This window comes from Hemitrygon akajei, chromosome 21 (assembly GCF_048418815.1).
Source record: "Hemitrygon akajei chromosome 21, sHemAka1.3, whole genome shotgun sequence".
Classification (NCBI taxonomy): domain Eukaryota; kingdom Metazoa; phylum Chordata; class Chondrichthyes; order Myliobatiformes; family Dasyatidae; genus Hemitrygon; species Hemitrygon akajei.
In genome coordinates, this window is record NC_133144.1 from 16,776,897 (window position 1) to 16,798,287 (window position 21,391).

At 40.8% G+C, this 21,391-nt stretch overlaps 1 protein-coding gene across 1 annotated transcript in view; it reads left to right on the plus strand.

Annotated features, from left to right (window-relative positions):
• Nucleotides 1–21,391, plus strand: part of idh3a (isocitrate dehydrogenase (NAD(+)) 3 catalytic subunit alpha) — a 39,216-nt gene that overhangs the window by 11,748 nt on the left and 6,077 nt on the right. The window contains exons 5-10 of the mRNA XM_073024885.1: nucleotides 879–1,066; nucleotides 3,911–4,044; nucleotides 7,312–7,414; nucleotides 8,280–8,344; nucleotides 9,787–9,871; nucleotides 13,473–13,625. Of these exons, the coding sequence (XP_072880986.1) occupies nucleotides 879–1,066; nucleotides 3,911–4,044; nucleotides 7,312–7,414; nucleotides 8,280–8,344; nucleotides 9,787–9,871; nucleotides 13,473–13,625 (728 nt within the window). The remainder of the gene's footprint in view (nucleotides 1–878; nucleotides 1,067–3,910; nucleotides 4,045–7,311; nucleotides 7,415–8,279; nucleotides 8,345–9,786; nucleotides 9,872–13,472; nucleotides 13,626–21,391) is intronic.

Consider the following 21,391-nt stretch of genomic DNA (forward strand, 5'->3'; position numbering starts at 1 on the left):
AGAGCCCAATGGTTGGGGGATAATAACTGTTCCTGAATCTGGTAGTGTAAGTGCAGCGAGAAGAGAGCGTGACCTGAGTGGTTGGGGTCTCTGATGGATTTCCTGTGACAGTGCTCTGTATCGGTGTGCCCAATGGAGGGGAGGGCTTTACCAAGATGGACTGAGTTTATTTTTTGTATGATTATCCATTCAAGGGCATTGGTATTTCCAAACCAGGCTGTGATGCAGCCAGTTAATACACTGCACCACACATCTATTGAAGTTGGTTAAAGTTGTAGATGTGATGCCAAAACCTTGCAAACTTTTAAGGAGGTAGAGGCACTGTCATGCTTTCTTCGTAATTGGACTTGGGTGCTACATCCTCTGAAATGGTTACACTGAGGAATTTAAAGTTGCTGACCCTCTCCACCTTTGATACCCAATGAGGACTGGTTCATGGCCCTCTGGTTTTCTCTTCCTGAAGTCAGTAATCAGCTCCTTGGTCTTCCTGACATTGAGAGGATATTATTATCGCACCACTCAGCCAGATCAGCAAGTACATTAGAAAATCAGCACCTCCAGGCTCTGAGTTGCACACCATTCTGCTTAGAAATGTATCAAAAACCTTCCATTCTCATTGGTTCTAAATCCTGGAAATCCTTATCCAATGGCCATGTGGAAGTCTTCAGAGGGAAGGTGATTCTGCACAAGGGCATTTAGAAAGGATAATATTCTGCCTTTAACTATTATTTAAGAAAAAAAACTAAAAGGAAGATGAGATAACATTTGTTATATTTTTAGAATATTTTGATGTCTGCAATTTCTCTTGACCTTGTGTAATTAGTTATTATTGATATATTTTGCTGAGCAATATTTAATAGCCAGTTTTAAACTTGCAGGACCCTTGAAGACTCCAATTGCAGCCGGGCATCCTTCAATGAATTTGCTACTTCGTAAGACCTTTGACCTTTACGCAAATGTGCGCCCTTGCGTATCAATTGAAGGTTTTGAGACTCCATATAATAACGTGAATCTTGTTACGATTAGGGAGAACACAGAAGGTGAATATAGTGGCATAGAACATGTGGTAAGTTAGTTTTTGAATAATGTGATTTAGTTTTACCTTTGGAATGTGACTAATGCTATCTAGGAGGGCGTATATTGTCTGCTTATTCTAATATACTGAGCTTACTGTTTGAATCACCACCACCTTTGAGCTAATTGCGCAACCACCATATGTTGGAAATGTGAGACAGTGATTAAATGAGCATTACTGTGCGCACTGGGGAAAATTTGGAAGTAATGTGTTATAACAACATTATTCTTTCCAGCCATTGAAATAATGGTTACAAAGAGAGGTGCAGCAGAAATTAAGTTTAAATGTATCTGTGGATATTATGCATGTTGGTCGTTTCAGAGGGGGTTGAGGGTTGATTCAAAGATCAATAGCATGAATCGGTCAATCAAGTTGCCTTATTCTGGTTTATGCAATGCTTCAAATGTACCCGTGTATATAAACAGTGAAATCATATCCAAGTTTTCACTTGCCTTATAGTGGTGGAGTGGGTTTTGGGGCTCGAGTGTCCAGCTTCCCTCATATTGGCTCCCTGTCAGCTAGTCAGTACTGATCCCTGACACATTTTCTCTCACTGGAAGATTCTACAACAGCAATGCATTTAGAAAGTGTTGGGATGATGACTGGGCTCTCTGTCTCAAATTAATTGAGCCTCATCTGATAGTTCAGGAGGATAAAAAAGACCCTTCATATTTAGAATAATGCTGATAGTTATCTCTCACTTCCTGGCCAATGTTTAGCCTTCAATCAACCTTTATAAAATTGATTGGTCATTACCACATTGTTTGCAGGAGCTTGGTGTGTGTGCATTTGCTATCTTTTATTACTATATCACAATAATGATTATACCTAAGAAGGGCACCGTGTCATAAAATAAAAAGGTATGAAGGATGCTATACAAAGTTTAGCCTCCACATTCACATTTGGTAGGTTGCTGTTACAACACTAAGGTTATCTATTCTTGCCTATGCTTTGCCATTTAGACCTTGCGTTTACTCTTGGGTGAAATTCTGAACCACTAAATGAACAAGTAGCCAGATGTCCAAAGGGACTTGGAGGGGAGACAATTTCAAAGGGAAGCCTGACACAATATTTTTTTAAGAGAAGAACAATATATTTTTAAAAAGAGCTGGCTTTGTCTTTCCTTTGTTGGTGCAGATTTACTTCTCACGGTAAATAAAAGCAGAGATGAATACTTTGATTGCAAAGTAGAGGTGACCCCCACCCCCATGTAATAGCTGTTCTGGTGATAGAAAGTTGCCCTTCAGAAATCATTCCCCAGAAATTTGAGATGTAGCGTATTCAAGGCAATAGACAAAGAACTTGCTCTGTACTCCAAAGTGTCATGGGTACCGTTGGTGCATGGCGGCTTGCAGAGCTAATCGTCTTCCCTTGTAATGAGTATGGAAGTTTGTGAGTAACTGAGGTTGAGACAGTGTGGGGGCTGGAGATGTCAATTGTAGTTCTTACTCTGATCAATCTTGCTTGTCATCTCATCCCTTTGAGAGACTTCTTCATTACATAATCATTCTACGTGTACTTTGTTGAATTGTGTGCTGAAGTATACTTTCAAATACCATAAGTGTGGCTTGGTAGAGCATCAGTTCACTGTGGTGTACTATGTCACTTAGCAGAAGGGGTGGGAAGAAGAAGTCAAGTCAAGTCACTTTTTATTGTCATTTCGACCATAACTGCTGGTACAGTACATAGTAAAAACGAGACAACATTTTTCCGGACCATGGTGCTACATGAAACAATACAAAAACTACACTGAGCTACATAAAAACAACACAGGAAAAAAAACTACACTAGACTACAGACCTATCCAGGACTGAATAAAGTGCACAAAACAGTGCAGGCATTACAATAAATAATAAACAAGACAATAGGCACAGTAGAGGGCAGTTAGTTGGTGTCAGTCCAGTCTCTGGGTATTGAGGAGTCTGATGTCTTGGGGGAAGAAACTGTTACATAGTCTGGTCGTAAGAGCCAGAATGCTTCGGTGCCTTTTCCCAGATGGTAGGAGGGAGAAGAGTTTGTATGAGGGGTGTGTGAGGTCCTTCATAATGCTGTTTGCTTTGCTGATGCAGTGTGTGGTATAAATGTCTGTAATGGCGGGGAGAGAGACCCCGATGATCTCAGCTGACCTCGCTAAGAAGAAGAGTGCACTGGATGAGCGCTGATTGTTACAGAAGTAGAGAGGAAATGGCTGTATCACCATTATGTTTGCCTAAAGATGACCAGTAAAGATAAATTTGGCATCTCTACTGTTGTTTTGAATAGCAGGTCAGGTTACCAGTTTTGCATGTCTCAGCTCTGTATCCCTTCTGGAAGTACTAAAGAGAGTCTTGCACTCACTAAGAATCAGTGGATATCAAATTTGGGTACAAAACAGTAAGTCATTGAATAGCGTGGTTGATAAATCAGGTCGGTCATATTCTCAGCTGTGCAGAAAATGCATCAGTTCTGGCCAATGCCAGCAGAACTAATTCTGGCAACACAGGCCATTGAGGCACTGGAAAGAGTCTGAGCTAGAAAGTAAAATGTTCCAGGGTATCATGATGTAATGTCCTTTACAAATAATATGTGCCGGTAGGTGTAAGGAGCAAATAGAATGGTGCTCTGGTTTAATGTTCAGTACAGTTCAGAGATACTTACAACTAATATTTACAATCCTTTTCAAAAAAAAATTCAAAAATTGTTGGGTAGATAGGAAATGGTTAAGATGAAGTTATTTCTGTTGCAGCTGTTATTTGGCTTCCAGAATTTGTCCAGACGTACTGTTCCAAAAAAAAACCTTATCTGATTAGTGAGCAGTCTGTAAACATTTTGTGTGACCTTTTGCCCATGTTGCAGATTGTCGAAGGGGTGGTCCAGAGTATTAAACTGATCACAGAGGATGCCAGCAGGCGGATTGCAGAGTTTGCCTTTGAATATTCACGGAACAATAAGAGGAATACGGTCACAGCTGTGCACAAGGCCAACATCATGTAAGTGGACTGGAATGAGTTTCAATGCGAAGGGGCATGTTGGGAGCTCCTTGTGTTTAATTTGCCATATACGGTTGCCATGATTTGCTTACCTGACACAGTAGTAGATGATTGTGGATGAAAAGGGTTGAAGAAACCATGAGCCCATGATGATGACCAGAGTGGCCACTGTACTTCAATTGGACCAGAAACTTGTTGTGAAGCCCTCCTTATTTAATGAGGACAGATCTGTGCATATAAGCAGGCTCTATGGCTTGTGAGAGAGAGAGAGAGGTTTAAGATGGGGTAATGGTTATGGGATAAGTTGCCTTGAGATGGTGAGCTTGAAAGTGCTGATACAGCAGTGAAATTAGAAGGGTTTTTCTTGTGAGCTTTTCTGGCAAGACAGGAGATGGTGCTGAGCCTGCTTGAACTTTTACAATCTTATACTCCCACAGTGCCTTTAGGATTCAGAGTTCCAGAGCTTGCAACTAGCAAAATGAAGGAACAGTGATAAGATTCCCACGTCGGTCTGTTTGGGGTGATGGATAGAATACCAACAAGCAGACAGTATTACTCTGGATGGTGTTGAGCTTTATTGAGTGTTATAAATATGCTCATCTAGGCAAATAAGTATTCCACCACATTTTTACATGCCTCTATGCGATAGGAGGATTTGGGGAGCAGGTGGTGACCTTCTCTCAGCTGGAAATTCAACCTCCAGCTTATTCTTGTAGCCATAGTATTGATGTGACTAGGCCAGTTGACCTCATCAGAGATGACCCCAGGATGTTGATGCTGTGGATTCAGTAATAGTAATGTCATTGAATATTAAGGACAGGGCATGGGATTCTCTTATTGGAACTGATTGTTGCTCGATACTACTTGTTGAGCTGATTTATGGTAACTTGTACATATCTGCATGTGTCTTGGTTTTGCTGTACTCATGCAGGGATTGTTTCAATTGCTGATAAGTTTCAAATGAATTTGAGCATTGTACAATCAGGGAACCAACATATTTCTGACATTTATAGAAACATCATTGACGTATGAGGTTGATTGTGTTCTGGACACTGTCCTGAGAAGTTCTTGTGGTTGTGTTTTAGGGCTGGGATAATTGACCACTGTAACATGGCCCCAGTTTAGAGGGGATTAGAAGGGGTTTTATGAACAGTGAGCCATCTGAAAATGTAATATTTAAAGGAAAGGCAGATTAATAAGGTGAGCTTGGGATACCAGTGGAGGGGTTAGCTATAGCATGGGTGACTTTAATTTTAGATTCACAATGCTAGGATCTTTTGGGAAGCTTTGGTTTTGAGTTTGTGGTGGGACATCCTGTATGGCAAATAGAACATAGTTACCAGTCTGGCAATCCAACCCAACATGTCAGGGTTTAATGTACATGCTCATGGACTGTTTAGACTCTGCAGTCAGTGAATGAGATGGGCAGAAAGAAAACTTTTATGCTGAGAATGTGTGACAGTCACATTAGGTCAGGAATTTGTATGTAGATGTAGTCTGGTCCAACTTCCATTTTGGACCCAAAGGAAATTCAGACTCGCAGGGAGAATGTGTAAACTCCAGATAACATCCAAGATCAGTATCAAGCTTGTGTCAGTGGAATTAAGAGACAGCATTAACTGCTGTGCCACACACAGTGTTGCCCGAGATCAGTATCCTAGAATCACCATTGACCAGAAACTCAACTGAACCATATACATAATATTGTGACACAAGAGCAAGTCAAAAGCTCACTGTTCAGCACTGAATAATTTACCTACCAATTTCTTTTTCTTTTTCCTCAAAGCCTTTCCACCATCTGTAAGCACAAGTCAGGAGCATGATGAAAAACACTGCTCTTGCCTGGGTGAATACAACACAAAAATCTCCAGCTGAGTGGCAACATTCAGGACAAAGCAGTTATCTTGATTTGTGGCCCATCAATGTTCATTCCTTCACCATGGGCACACAGTAGTTGCATCTACAAAATGTTTTGATTATTCACCTAGAATGATCCAATAGCAACCCCTCCCTAATTGCAACCTCTACTTTGGCACCAAGAAAGGCGATGGCAGCAGAAGCAGGGGAATGCTACAGCTGACATTCACACAATATATTATACTTGGAAATATACCATACAGTCTAAATACTGGGGCTCCCTACCCAACAGTACTGTAGAACTACCTTCACTGAAATAGTGATAGGGTTTCAAAAAGTGGCTCGTCACCACTTGTCAAAGACAAATGGGGCTGTAGATGTTGGCTACTCTTGCAATGTTAGTTCTTAAAAAATTAATTTTCTGAATGTGTGCTTCTTGGATGGGGTTGGAAATGGTGAAAACGTTGCCATTTAGCAGTTTTCTTTGCCCTCCTTTTCAATACTAGATTAGGAAGGGATTTTTGGGGAAAGCTTTTGTGAGTGAGGTGCTTCTGCCCTGGATGATGCAACGACTTTTTTTTGTGTTAACTGACTTTTGATTCCTTTGAGAGTTGTGGTGAGTTGCATGCTGCAAGCTTTCCTCTCTTGTGCTCTTGTAGCTATGGTATTTGGGTAGCTCTTGCTGTTAAATTTCTGGTCATGAAAAGCACCGATAAGTTAGTGGAACCTCCAATAGGACCACAACCTTGTCATGGTTTGAAGACCTGTGTGCCTCAATGACCTGAAGATCTATATTGGCTGGAGTCCTGGCCTTGTGTTTTGGCTCTTGGTAGGGTCACCCCAAACAAGTCAAAGATGGTGGCTAGACTGACTGATCTACCAGTTCTCCAGGTTTGGAGTTCAGCCTGGGGCTAACCCTGACTGGTCAAAAAATACTGTGATGGAAACAGCAGTGAAGTATCGTTCTATGTCTGTTTGCGATGGTATGAAGTGTTGGAGATGGATTGGGCATGTGAAGAGAAGAGAGGTCAACTCCATCAAGATAGTACGTAACTGGACCTTTGAAGCATGGAGGAAACACAGGAGATCAACAGAGATGGAGCACCTTCATTACTGCCCTAAACGTCAGCGGTGTCATGGCAGTAATATGAATGGAAATTAATTGTTTATAGAAGTGGTCAGCTTTTTTTTTTTGTAGAGACATTATCTGTTGTGAAATAGAATTGTTTTACTAATTAGTTTAAGGCTAAATGCCTATGCATTGAATGAATTTTAAAATGTATGTCATCATATTTAAGTTGTTTAGCATTGACATCATATGTGTCTGGAGCCGATTATATGCATCATCAAAACAGTGTGGGAGACTGAAGCCTGCCTGCACTTAAGCTCATTTGTATGAATGTGTTGCAGGCGAATGTCAGATGGACTATTCCTGAGGAAATGCAGAGAAGTAGCAGAAAACTTTAAAGATATCAAGTTCAATGAAATGTACTTGGATACAGTCTGTCTTAATGTAAGTATTGTGATTATGAAATTGACTTCTTTGGCTTAATAAAAATGAAACCCATTGAGCAGAATTACATTTAAAGTCTGTGTTCCTTTCCTTATCCTGGTAGAGCAGGATGGTGGTGTAGCAGTTAGCATAATGCTATTGCAGTGGCAGTGAATGGGGTTCAATTCCCTCTGCTGTCTTTAAAAGAATTTGTACGTTCTCCTGGTGACTACGTTGTGGAAATCAAATCTGGATAAAGTCACTCAGAGACTGTATAAGTACAAACACTTTATTCAAAGCTCCCAGGGCTTACTCAGTTAGTCACTCAAACAGGAACAGTCTGTGACTGTTCCTGTCTGGTCCACCAACTAACTCACAATTCCCCTTACAAAATGGATATAGTCGTTCAGATACCTCCACACATACCAAGCTGGAGTCAAACTTGTCTATTGCTTGACAGTACTGAGAGACAAATTACAGAATGGGTATAATGGCCTCGTACACAGAACAGGCTGGTCATATCTCTGCACATAACTGCACAAGAACAAGGACCTTGAAGCACTAGCTGGCTAACTTCAAGAAGAAATATTGCTCAGCATTGAAAAGCACATCTGTTGATCATCAACGGTTTCTTTCGGAGAAAACGGCCTGCTATGTTTAACTGACTGTGTTAACCCTTTACATATTTTATCAGCATGGGTTTCTTCTGGGTGCTCTGGTTTTCTCCCATATTATCAAAGACATATGGGTTAATGTAAATAAGTTGTGGGCATGCTCTGCTGGCATCAGAAGTGTTGGTCATTGTTGCAAATTACAAATTTCATTGTGTATGTTTTGTTGCAGAATGACAAATAAAGCTAATCTGTCTTTTTTTTTCCCTTGTTAGATGGTGCAAGACCCGTCACAATTTGATGTGCTTGTAATGCCAAATCTCTATGGTGACATCTTAAGGTTGGTAATTTTAGACTGAATGACCTTTGTACAAAGTGTTTGCATACTCTCCCTCTTGTCATTCTCCAAGAGTCATTGGGGCTGGCAGCAATGTTTTTAATTAAACATGGTCAACATGGTAGTCGAGTCTGGTAGTGTAAAAATATTTTGAAAAGAGCAATGCTGTAAAACTGAGAAAATAGGAATTACAAATTATAAGATGACTGGGTAACAAGTGTTCTGTGATGGGGTGATAAGACAGAGAGATATGGCAAATACAGACCGAGAAGATTGGTCAGACAGGTTTGTGTTGCAATGGAAGAGTCCTTATTGAAACTTGAAAAATTCTGGTGGGGTTATAATTTGTCCAATCGAAGTTGAGTTGTTGTTTGTTGATGTGAGGAAGGGGTTTCCATTGGAAACAGACTGGAAATTAAAGTAGCAACTGACAGGAATCTACTGGGGAATAAGTCTCACCAACATAGTGGAGAATACATCATTGAAAGCAGAAAAGGTAAGTGATCTCTTCACCTGGTTTTTTTTTTTTTTGGAGTATGATTACCAATATTGTATTACAGCAATAAAGGGAAAATTAGCATGAAGGGCATTGTGTAAGTGCCCACAAATTCAATCATACAACAAGATCCTGAGAGCAACACAGATTCAGTAGGTTATACTGTTATCTCTAATCAAAGCCAGTGCTCCAGAAGGAAAGGAAAAGGACGACAGCAAAATTAGAGTCCATCTAATGATCTTGGTGACAGGAAATCCTATAGGAAGCACTAATGTAGAAAGCAGAATCTTTCAAATGTATGCACAGAGAAGGAAAGATTTAAAAGATGAGCTTTATTTGTCACGTTACTTTGAAACGTACAGTGAAATGCTTTGTTCACATCAACAACTAACAGACCTGAAGATGTGCTGGGGGCAGCCCCACAAGCATCACCATGTTTCTGGCACCAGTGTAGCATGCCTACAATTTACTAATCCTAACCTGTATGCCTTTTGGAATGTGGGAGGAAACCCAATTGGTCATGGGGAGAATGTACAAACCTCTTTCAGTCAACAGCAGCAATTGAATCCAATCTTCCGATTGCTGGCACTGTTTAGTATTACGCGGAACTCTACATGATACTGCGCTGCCTTGTTCTCGGCACAAGTATAGTCAACGGGTTTATTAGTCAGTGACCTAGTCTCAGGAGGTGCGAGTCAGACGTGACTTCTGAAGGAGAGACGAGACTGGAATTTGACTGCAAAATTGATTAGATTTTCCAGCTTAATGAAGGTAAGAGCAACACAATTACTATCGTCAGCGAATCAGGAAGATGTTAGAGAAATGGCCAGGAGTGGGTTGCAGGTGAAGCCAGGAACTCTGAGTACTTTAAATGTTCACATTTTGAGATGTTATGTAGGTGCTCTATTTACACCTACTTGTTTTTCTGACTGTTTTCCTTGTGTTTCAGTGATCTATGCGCTGGGTTGATTGGCGGTCTGGGAGTTACGCCAAGTGGAAACATTGGAGAAAATGGAGTTGCAATTTTTGAATCTGTAAGAGATGACTTGTCTTTCTCAGAAAAATTAAAATAAGATTGAATAGATAAAGTGCATTGCTGTATAAATATGAATTTTGTCTCATTAGAACTCTTTAAAAAAAAAAAAAAAAAATCTGCGTAAGATATGATTGCTGATCTCCCACAAATCTTAAATCAGAATCAGGTTTAATATCACAGTCATATGTCATGAAATTTATTGTTTTGTGGCAGCAGTATAAGTCAATACATAATACTAGAAAAAAACCTACAAATTACAATAAGAAGTGAAGTGTTGCAAAAAGAGAAATCTGGAGGAGAGGAAGAAGCTGTTCCTGAAATATTGTATTTCTTCAGACTGCTGTACCACCACCTTGATAATAGCAATGAGAAGAAGGCATGTCCTGGTTGATGGAGGTCCTTAATGATGGATACTGTCTTTTTGATGCATCACATTTTGAAGGTGTCCTCAGTGCTGGGGAGGCAAGTGCCCATTGTGGAACTGGCTGAGTTTACAACTTTCTGCAGTTTTTTCCGATCATATGCAGGGCCCCTCTATACCAGACAGTGATGCAATCATATAGAATGCTCTCTAAGGTACATCTGTAGAAATTTGCGAATGTTTTTGGTGACATACCAAGTCACCTAAAACTCCTAATGAAATATAGATGCTGTTGTGCCTTCTCTGTAATTGTATGAATATGTTGGGCCCAGAATAGATCTTCAGAGATGTTGACACCCAGGAACTTGAAAATGCTCGCCTTTAACATTGCTGATCCTGCTGAGGACTGGTGTGTGTTCCCTCGAATTCCACTTCCCGAAGTCCATAATCAGTTCCTTCGTCCTATTTGTGTTGAGTGCAACACTGTTGTTGGAACACCACTCAACCAGCTGATCAATCACACTCCTAAACGCTGTCTTGTCACCATCTGGAATTTTGCCAAAAGTAGATGTCATCGGCAAATCTACTGATGCCAGTTGAGCTGTGTAGCCACACAGTCATGGGTGTGGGGAGGGTAGAGCTGTGGACTAAGTACACATCCTTAAGGTACATTAGTATTGATGGTCAACAAGGAGCAGATGTCATGTCCTATCCACACTGACTGGTCTCCCACTGAGGAAGTCAAGGAGATACAGAGGCCCGGGTTTTGGAGCTTGATGATTAGAACTGTTCTATATTATTTCCCTATGTATTTCAGTTCCCTTATCTTTCAAGAATATATGTAATTCATCTTTATATCAGCCAATGATTTGCACTCATTCCAGGATTTTTTTTCCTTTCTGCAAGAAGTACTTGCGTGGTACAGGCTGTTCACATAAGACCATAAAACATAGTAGAATTAGCCGTTTGGCCCATTTAATCATGGCTGATCCTTTTCAGTTCCCTTCCTCAGCCCCACTCCACGGCCTTCTCCTGGTAACCTTTGACATGGTGTCCAATCAAGAACCTATCAAGCTTTGCCTCAAATACACCCAACGATCTGGCGTTCATGGCTGCCTGTGGTAATAAATTCCACAAATTCACCATCTAGCTAAAGAAATTTCTCTGCATCTCTGTTTTAAATGGATGCCCCTCTACCCTGAGGCTGTACCCTCTTGTTTTAGACTCCACTACCATGAGAAATATCCTTTCTACTCTTTAAACATTCGAAAGATTTCAATGAGATCTCAACTCATCCTTCAAAATTCCAGTGAGTACAGACCCAGAGCTATCAAACATTCCTCTGAGATAACCCTTTTCATTCCCAGAGTCATCCTTGTGAACCTCCTCTGAACCCTCTCCAATGCCGATACATCTTTTCTTAGATGAGGAGCCCACATCTGTTCAAGGTGAGGCCTCACCAGTGCCTTATAAAGCCTCAGTATCATGTCCCTGCTCTTGTATTCAAGACCTCTTGAAGTGAATGCTAACATTGCATTTGCTGCCTTCACCTCAGACTCTACTTGCAAGTTAAGCTTTAGTGTGTTCTGCACAAGGACTCCCAAGTCCCTTTCCACCTGGATTTTTGGATTTTCTCGCCTTGTAGAAAGTAGTCTGTACATTTATTTCTTCTACCAAAGTGCATGACCATGCATTTTCCAACATTGTATTTCATTTGCCACTTTCTTGCCCATTCTCCTAATCTGTCCTAGTCCTTCTACAACCTATCAGTTTCCTCAACACCACCTGCCCTTCCACCAATCTTTGTATTATCTGCCAACTTGGCAACAAAGCCATCTATTCTATTATCTAAATCATTGATATACAGCATAAAAAGAAGTGATCACAACACTGACCCCTGCAGAACACCAGTAGTCACTGGCAGCCAAACAGAAAAGGATTGTTTTATTCCCACTCCCTGCCTCCTACCAATCAGCCAATGCTCTAATCATGCCAGTAAATTTCCTGTAATACCATGGGCTCTTAACTTGATAAGCAGCCTCGTGTGGCACCTTGTTAAAGGCCTTCTGAAAATCCAAATATACAACATCCACTACATCCCCTTTATCTATCCTACTTGTAATCATCTCAAATTTCCAATGGGTTCATCAGGCAAAATTTTGCCTGAAGGAAACCATGCTGACTTTGTCCTATCTTGTCCTATGTCACCAAGTATTCCATTACCTCATCCATAACGATTGACTCCAACATCTTCCCAACCACTGAGGTCAGGCTAACTGAACTATAATTTCCTTTCTGCTGCCTTCCTCCTTTCATAGAGTAGAGTGACATATGCAATTTTCCAGTTGCCTGACACCACGCCAGAGTCCAGTGATTTTTGAGATCATTGCTAATGCCTGGACAATCTCTATCACTACCTCTTTCAGAACCTTACCTGGTCTGGGTGACTTGTGTACCTTTAGATCTTTCAGCTTTTTGAGCACCTCCTCCCTTTTAATAGCAATTGCACTCACTTCTCTTCCCTCACACCCTTCAGCATCTGGTACACTACTAGTGTCTTCCACAATGAAGACTGATGCAAAATACTCATTTAGTTCATCTGCCATTTCCTTGTCCTCGCCCCCCCCTCCCCCGTTCAGTCCAATAAGTACGTGACAATATGTTGCTCGCCCATCGAGCCCCAATTTCTTGCCTTTGGCCCATATCCCTCTAACCTCTCCCTCTATGTACCTATCCATGTGCTGTTTAAATTATACTATTGTACTTGCCTCAACCACTACTTCTGGTAGCTCTTACCATATACTTACCATTGTGTGGAAAATCTGCCTCTCAGGACCCTTTTATAAAAAAAAAAAAAAAAAAAAAAAAAAAAAAAATCCCCTCATTTTAAATCTGTGCCCCCTTGCTTTGGACTCCTCTGTCCTGGGGTAAAGACTGTTACTATCCACCTCCTCTACAACTCATTTTTAAATGTCAACTTTCTATGTTGTCTCATTCGAGATCCTCCCACTAGTAGAAACAGCTTCACATTTACCCAGAAGATTCAGTAAATCATTCCTCATTCTTCTGAACTTGAAGAGAGCACTGCTCATTCTTTATGTGAAAACAGCTAGGGCTTTTAATGATTGTGATACTACTACTTATTTGTAAAAATAAATTTGTGGAATTTTGAGGTGTTTGTGAGTCTTCTGCACCAGAATTTAATTTTTAATTGCTCTGTGCTCTTTTCCCTGACCAGGTTCATGGTACAGCACCAGATATTGCTGGGTTGGATATGGCAAATCCCACAGCCCTTCTGTTAAGTGCTGTAATGATGTTGAGACATATGGAACTTCATGACTATGCTAACAAAATAGAAACTGCCTGCTTTGAAGCAATTAAGAATAGAAAGGTAGGCACAGCAAATACATTACATAAATAAATGGGGATATTAGAATTTGAATCCTTCTCAACAACTGAGTGGCCTTCAAAATTGATTTGCGATGCAATAACTGTGGTTTACAATTAGACTTTCAAGTTGGACAGCTAGCCTCTAAGTTTACCACATCAACTTATAATGGGATCTGCACTATCTTAGGTAATAAAATACTTAACCTGGGACACTATCTCCATCTAAAGGGTTTGAAAGCAGCTTTTCCTTTGAGTGAGACCAATGTGTGAGAACTTCTATAAGTGAAAAGGAATACAGTAATGAAAATGGGTATAAGCCTCTAAGGAATTTGAGGTAGGAGAAATTGCAATACAGATGTTGTCATTATTTGCAAAGAATGGTTTTCTGAGGTGAAGTGTACAGTTGTACAACAGACAAAGTGGCCAAGGGATCACCCTTGCTGCTGGCTATTGCTAATTTCTACATGGAGGACTTTGAGGAGAGGCTATTACACCCCAAATGCTGCTTCGGGTACATCGATAACACCTTCATTGTGTTGCTTCATCGGCTCCAAGACCTCCAAAAGTTCCATGACCATCTGAACAGGATACATCCAAACGTTCAATTTACGATGGAGATGGAGAAGAGTGGTTGCCTCCTGTTCCTGGACATTGTAATACAAGAGAAACTGGATGGTAGCCTCGGACATGGCGTCTGTTGGAGAACCACTCACAAGGACTTGTACGTCAGCAATAACAGCCACCAATCATACCTCCCAATGTAGAGCAGTTCTTTCTACTGTGATTAACTGGGCGAAAAACTATTTTGGTCCCTGCGAGTCTCCAGGAGGAAATAAGACAATTACACACAAAGTACCTATAGAATGGCTACAAGGTGAAGGAAATCAATCAGGGGGCTTGAAAGGGCAAACAGAAAAATCATGAAACCTAATAATGAGGAGGAACTTGTTGCTACCGCCTGTCTTCCCTATATTACCGTGGTTTCTGGTAGGATCGGCAGAATCCTGAAGAAATACTGGATTAATACCATCTGTAAGGAAGCTCAAATCACTGGGTCAAAGATGATCTGGGATGAAAGATGATCAAAGATGGCTGGCTTTTACAAGGTTCCCTGTGAATGTGGAGCGGCGCATATTGGCCAGACGGGACGTGCAGTGGGATCCCACACAGGAGGTGTATCCATTTGGGTTAACCAGTGAAATCAGTGGTAGCAGAATATTACATTCACATTGGCCATAGGATTGATTTTGGCACAAAACTACTGTGCCACGCCAATGGCTTTTGGGATCATCTGGTGAAGGAAGCCGTTGAAGTAAAACCAGAGGAAAAGAATTTTAACAAAAACTAAGGTCTCAGTCTAAGTAAGAACTGGAAAAAAGGTAAACAAGGTGGGAGAATGGAAAACTGATTGGATGAAGACTAACCAAGCAGGGGGACAGACAAAGGGGGTATAAATACCACCGGACTAGACATACCCAGGCATCACCCCTTATGAAGATGGCAGAGTTTGTCACTGAAATCTCAGTTAAGCTCGATATCCGTACCTGGCTAGAAGCCGTAGAAGAGCTTAATTGTCATATACGCTGGGAAAGCATTAGATCCTTTTTTGTACAATAGTATTTTTCAGGAGTCGGGACTGGGGCTGCTGTTTTTCTTAGTATATTGGCTGCATTGGGCACAAGCACAGAACTTGGTCTGGTAAATTGAGATGGATAATGATAAACTTCAAGATGATGTAGTCATATACTATCATGAAGAAGGATAGCGGGTAAAAGATTAATGCTGAGAAGTGTGAAGTTGTAGAAGTAGAGGAACACCATAAATCAGAAGGTTTAATTCTAAACGGCATGTTAGAATGGAACAATCTAGGTGTATACTTCCATAGTTGAGAGTGGTAGGGGAGTAGCAAGCATGGCTTAATGACAAATGGGATGCTATGTTTTATGAATAAGAAAGATAAAGTACAAGACAAAGGAAGTTGTGATAGTGTAATGCCTTGGTTCACATCTTTACTGATATGCGGTAGTGATTTTATTTAGCAGCTCTGTTCTGTTGTTAGCCTATTGGGGTTATTGTTGAAGATAAGGGATGATGTGGAATGTGTGCCATCCAATTACTGGGAGGTTTTCTTGGTGAGGGGCAATAAGGTTGGGCTTGGGCTTTTGTTCATCGGGAGATGAAGAGAGAAGATGCTAGGGAGAACCAGTCGTAGTGTACGATCCGGTGGGAGACCCGTTTGTTTGAGATGGATTGTGAGTGACATTCAGAAGGTGGTGTGGGTGTTCACGTTGCCCGAGGGCCCGGCATGTGAGTGACAGAGAAGTTCAAGCTGAGGCTCCAACTTGACTTCTTAATTAGAATGGGCCCTTTTTCTTTTTGTTGTTCTTTACTAACCCTTTAGTTAAGATCCATAACTATAATTCCTTTAATTGTATGCAGTGTACTGTCTGTTATTTCATGCCACTAATTTGTAAGAGGGTAGCAAATTGCACAGCATCCACACATACCGGGTTCAGGGTGGGTCTCAATCTCGGGTTTGGTGGGACTTGAGAGTGTCTTCCCTAGACTTGTGCAGTCAAGGAATCCAGGATATTTCAATAAATTTTAATACAACACTGATTTCGTCACATATAGAATATTGCACCTAATTCTGGGCATCACATTTTTGCATAGATGTGAAAGTTTTGGTTGTTTGGAAGAGATTTACCAAAATGATTCCGGGGATGTGGGACAGGTACATTTATAGAAAAAGGTTTAGAGGGATATGAGTCCAACTTGGGTAGATGGATCTAGCTCATATAGGATGCTTGTTGGAAATGGGCAAATTGGGCTGAAGAGCTTGTTTCTGTACCGAATCTTGTGAATATGCACCAGAGAATCTGGGATTGTTTTCCTTGGAAGAGAGGAAGTTGGGAGAGAAAGTATTTAAACTGAGGATTATTGAGATTGGGTAGAGAGAAACCACACCCCACCCGCTTTGACAGGGTGAAAAGGACAAAATCAAGTTAATTAGTAAAAAAAAAATCAAATGAGATGGGAAAAGCTGTACATATTTAGGATCTGGAGTGCCATGCCAGGAGCGCTGATAGACTGATTCAGTTGCGGCATTCAAAAGGGAACTGGATAAATATCTAGAAGGAAACAATTTGAGGGATGTGGAAAAAGAGTGAGAAGAACTTGCTGAGTTGATCTTGTATCAATCTGGATGAGATTTGATGGGCTGAATGGCCTCCACTAGCATGTTGTGATTCTATTATTGAACTGCTTTTGGTGCCTTTTACTATAAGTATCTCTGTCATTTCTTTATTTTCCAATATTGATTCCCCAGTTTCATCATCTTAAGGAACCAATGTATATCTTAGTGACCTTTCTGTGGGAGTGTGTATGGTCTTTTCATATTTCTGTAGCTTACTTGTAATTGATCTTAGTCATAGTTTGGCTCCTAAAAGGCTTCTGATCCTCATAAGCACTAATCATTGCAATGCTATATGCTTCTCTAATTTGTTACTGGTCTTAATTCTCCTCTTAGAACCTTTATTTCTCAATGACAAAAAACATCTCAATTGAGAATTATATCACCTTAAGTCTGTTGCTGTATATATGTGTCTTGGCTTTCGATCTGTGTTCTCAATTCGTTTTGGAAAACCCTTTTGCATGTGTAGTAGTCTTTAAGGCACTGATTTCAGACATTTCTCAAATATCATGTTTAGATTATTCTACCATGTTAACATTAATTCTGCTTCCAGAGCAATTTGCTAACAACTAAACTTGAAAAAGTGTTTTGTTACTGTTTTAATATGGGAGTTGCATTGTGTGCACAGAGCTCTCAAAACAAGTGTGATGGTCACTGCATAACTGCTGTTGATTTGAGTACTAATACTATAGACAATAGGTGCAGAAGTAGACCATTCGGCCCTTCGAGCCTGCACCGCCATTTTGAGATCATGGCTGATCAATTACTATCAATACCCGGTTCCTGCCTTGTCCCCATATCCCTTGATTCCCCTATCCATAAGATACCTATCGAGCTCCTTCTTGAAAGCATCCAGAGAATTGGCCTCCACTACCTTCCGAGGCAGTGCATTCCAGACCCCCACAACTCTCTGGGAGAAGAAGTTTTCCCTTAACTCTGTCCTAAATGACCTACCCCTAATTCTCAAACCATGCCCTCTGGTACTGGACTCTCCCAGCATCTGGAACATATTTCCTGCCTCTATCTTGTCCAATCCCTTAATAATCTCATATGTTTCAATCAGATCCCCTCTCAATCTCCTTAATTCCAGCGTGTACAAGCCCAGTCTCTCTAACCTCTCTGCGTAAGACAGTCCAGACATCCCAGGAATTAACCTCGTGAATCTACGCTGCACTTTCTCTACAGCCAGGATGTCCTTCCTTAACCCTGGAGACCAAAACTGTACACAATACTCCAGGTGTGGTCTCACCAGGGCTCTGTACAAATGCAAGAGGATTTCCTTGCTCTTGTACTCAATTCCCTTTGTAATAAAGGCCAACATTCCATTAGCCTTCTTCACTGCCTGCTGCACTTGCTCATTCACCTTCAGTGACTGATGAACAAGGACTCCGAGATCTCTTTGTATTTCTCCCTTACCCAACTCTACACTGTTCAGATAATAATCTGCCTTCCTGTTCTTACTCCCAAAGTGGATAACCTCACACTTATTCACATTAAACGCCATCTGCCAAGTATCTGCCCACTCACCCAGCCTATCCAAGTCACCCTGAATTCTAACATCCTCATCACATGTCACACTGCCACCCAGCTTAGTATCATCAGCAAATTTGCTGATGTTATTTTCTATGCCTTCATCCAAATCGTTAACGTAAATGGTAAACAGCTGTGGTCCCAATACCGAGCCCTGTGGCACCCCACTAGTCACCACCTGCCATTCCAAGAAACACCCATTCACCGCTACCCTTTGCTTTCTATCTGCCAACCAGTTTTCTATCCATGTCAATGCCTTCCCCTCGATGCCCTGAGCTTTGATTTTACCCACCAATCTTCTATGTGGGACCTTATCAAATGCCTTCTGAAAATCGAGGTACACTACATCCACTGGATCTCCCCCGTCTAACTTCCTGGTTACATCCTCAAAAAACTCCAACAGATTAGTCAAGCATGATTTACCGTTGGTAAATCCATGCTGGCTCGGCCCAGTCCTATCACTGCTATCTAGATATGCCACTATTTCATCCTTAATAATGGACTCTGTCATCTTTCCCACCACCGATGTCAGGCTGACAGGTCGATAGTTCTCTGTTTTCTCCCTTCCTCCTTTCTTAAAAAGTGGGATAACATTAGCCATTCTCCAATCCTCAGGACTGATCCTGAATCTAAGGAACATTGGAAAATGATTACCACCCAATGAAATAGAAACTTTAATTCAAAAAGGAAAGATTAAAAAATTTATCTCTTGTATGTATAATTTGATTCAAAAACAGGCAATTAAACAAGGAGTCCATAAGTCAAGACAAAAATGGGAAAGTGATTTGAATATCAAAATTGAAGAAAAAAACTGGTCAAGACTATGTCTTGAGATTATGACAAATACAATAAACGTTCGATTAAGATTAGTGCAATACAATTTTTTACATCAACTATATATTACACCACAAAAAATAAATAAATTAAACCCAAATTTATCTGATCAGTGTTTCCGATGTAACCAAGAAATTGGTACTTTTTTACATTCTACTTGGTCTTGTTCTAAAATTCAACTTTTTTGGACAAATTTAAGAGTTTTACTGGAACAAATTATTGGAATACAACTTCCACACAACCCAATATTACTTTTACTAGGTGATATTGAAGGGATAAAACCGATATCCAAATTGCATAAATATCAGAAAGAATTTATAAAAATTGCATTGGCAGTAGCCAAAAAAGCTATTGCAGTGACTTGGAAATCGGATACATATCTAAGTATAGATCGTTGGAAGAACGAAATTTATGGCTGTATTCCACTTGAAAAAATTACTTATAATTTAAGAGATAAATATGAAACATTTTTGAAAATTTGGCGCCCTTATTTACAAAAGACAGGATTAAATATATAGGTGCTCCGAAGATGAAATAATTGGTTACTTGGGGAAATAAATAAATATATATACTAAAGTTATTACGAACTCCATGGAGCATGTGGGGATCTTCCAATATCCAGGCATTCCTTTTTTTTACTTTCTTTCTTATTTTTTTAATAGGGATGTTAGGGGGTGGGGGCTGGGTAACATTTTGTTTATACACATTTATTCTGTAACTATTTGAAAACAATAAAAAAAGTTTTAAAAAAAAATGATTACCAATGCATCCGCAATTTCCAGGGCCACCTCCTTTAGTACCCTAGGGTGCAGACCATCTGGACCTGGGGATTTGTCAGCCTTCAGTCCCATCAGTCTTCTCATCACCGTTTCCTTCGGAATGTCAATCTGTTTCATTTCCTCTGTTACCCTATGTCCTTGGCCCATCCATACATCTGGGAGATTGCTTGTGTCTTCCTTAGTGAAAACAGATCTAAAGTACTCATTAAATTCTTCTGCCATTTCTCTGTTTCCCATTAACAATTTCACCCAATTCATTCTTCAAGGGCCCAACGTTGTTCTTAACTATCTTCTTTCTCTTCACATACCTAAAAAAGCTTTTGCTATCTTCCTTTATATTCCTGGCTAGCTTGCGTTCGTACCTCATTTTTTCTCCCCGTATTGTCTTTTTAGTTAAGTTCTGTTGTTCCTTAAAAACTTCCCAATCATCTGTCCTCCCACTCACCTTAGCTCTGTCATATTTCCTTTTTTTTAATGCTATGCAATCTCTGACTTCCTTTGTCAACCACTGTGGCCCCTTTCCCCCCCTTTGAATCCTTCCTTCTCTGGGGGATGAACTGATTTTGCACCTTGTGCATTATTCCCAAGAATACCTGCCATTGCTGTTCCACTGTCTTTTCTGCTAGGCTATCCGTCCAATCAACTTTGGCCAGCTCCTCCCTCATGGCTCCATAGTTTCCCCTGTTCATCTGCAACACTGACACCTCCGAGCTGCCCTTATCCTTCTCAAATTGCAGATAAAAGCTTAGCATATTGTGATCACTACCTCCTAATGGCTCCTTTACTGCGAGATCGCTTATCAAATCCTGTTCATTACATAACACTAAATCCAGAATAGTCTTGTCCCTGGTCGGCTCTCGTACAAGCTGTTCCAAGAATGCATCCCGTAGGCACTCTACAAACTCCCTATCCTGTGGTCCAGCACCAACCTGATTCTCCCAGTTCACCTACATGTTGAAATCCCCCATAACTACTGCGACATTACCTTTGCCACATGCCAATGTTAACTCCCTATTCAACTTGCACCCAATATCCATGCTACTGTTTGGTGGCCTGTAGACAACACCCATTTGGGCCCTTTTGCCCTTACTGTTCCTCAGTTCTATCCACACAGACTCTACTTCTCCTGACCCTATGTCCCCCCTTGCAAAGGACTGAATCTCATTCCTCACCAACAGGGCCACCCCACCCCCTCTGCCCACATTTCTGTCCCTACGATAGCATGTATACCCTTGTACATTCATTTCCCAGGTCTGATCCCCCTGCAGCCATGTCTCCGTTATCCCAACAACATCATAGTTACCCATTTGCACCTGGGCTTCAAGCTCATCCGCCTTATTTCTGACATTTCGTGCATTCAGATATAGAATTTTTAGCCCATTTCTCCTCTCTGTTTGAATTGCTGCCTATTGTGCTTAACCCAGCTCCCCG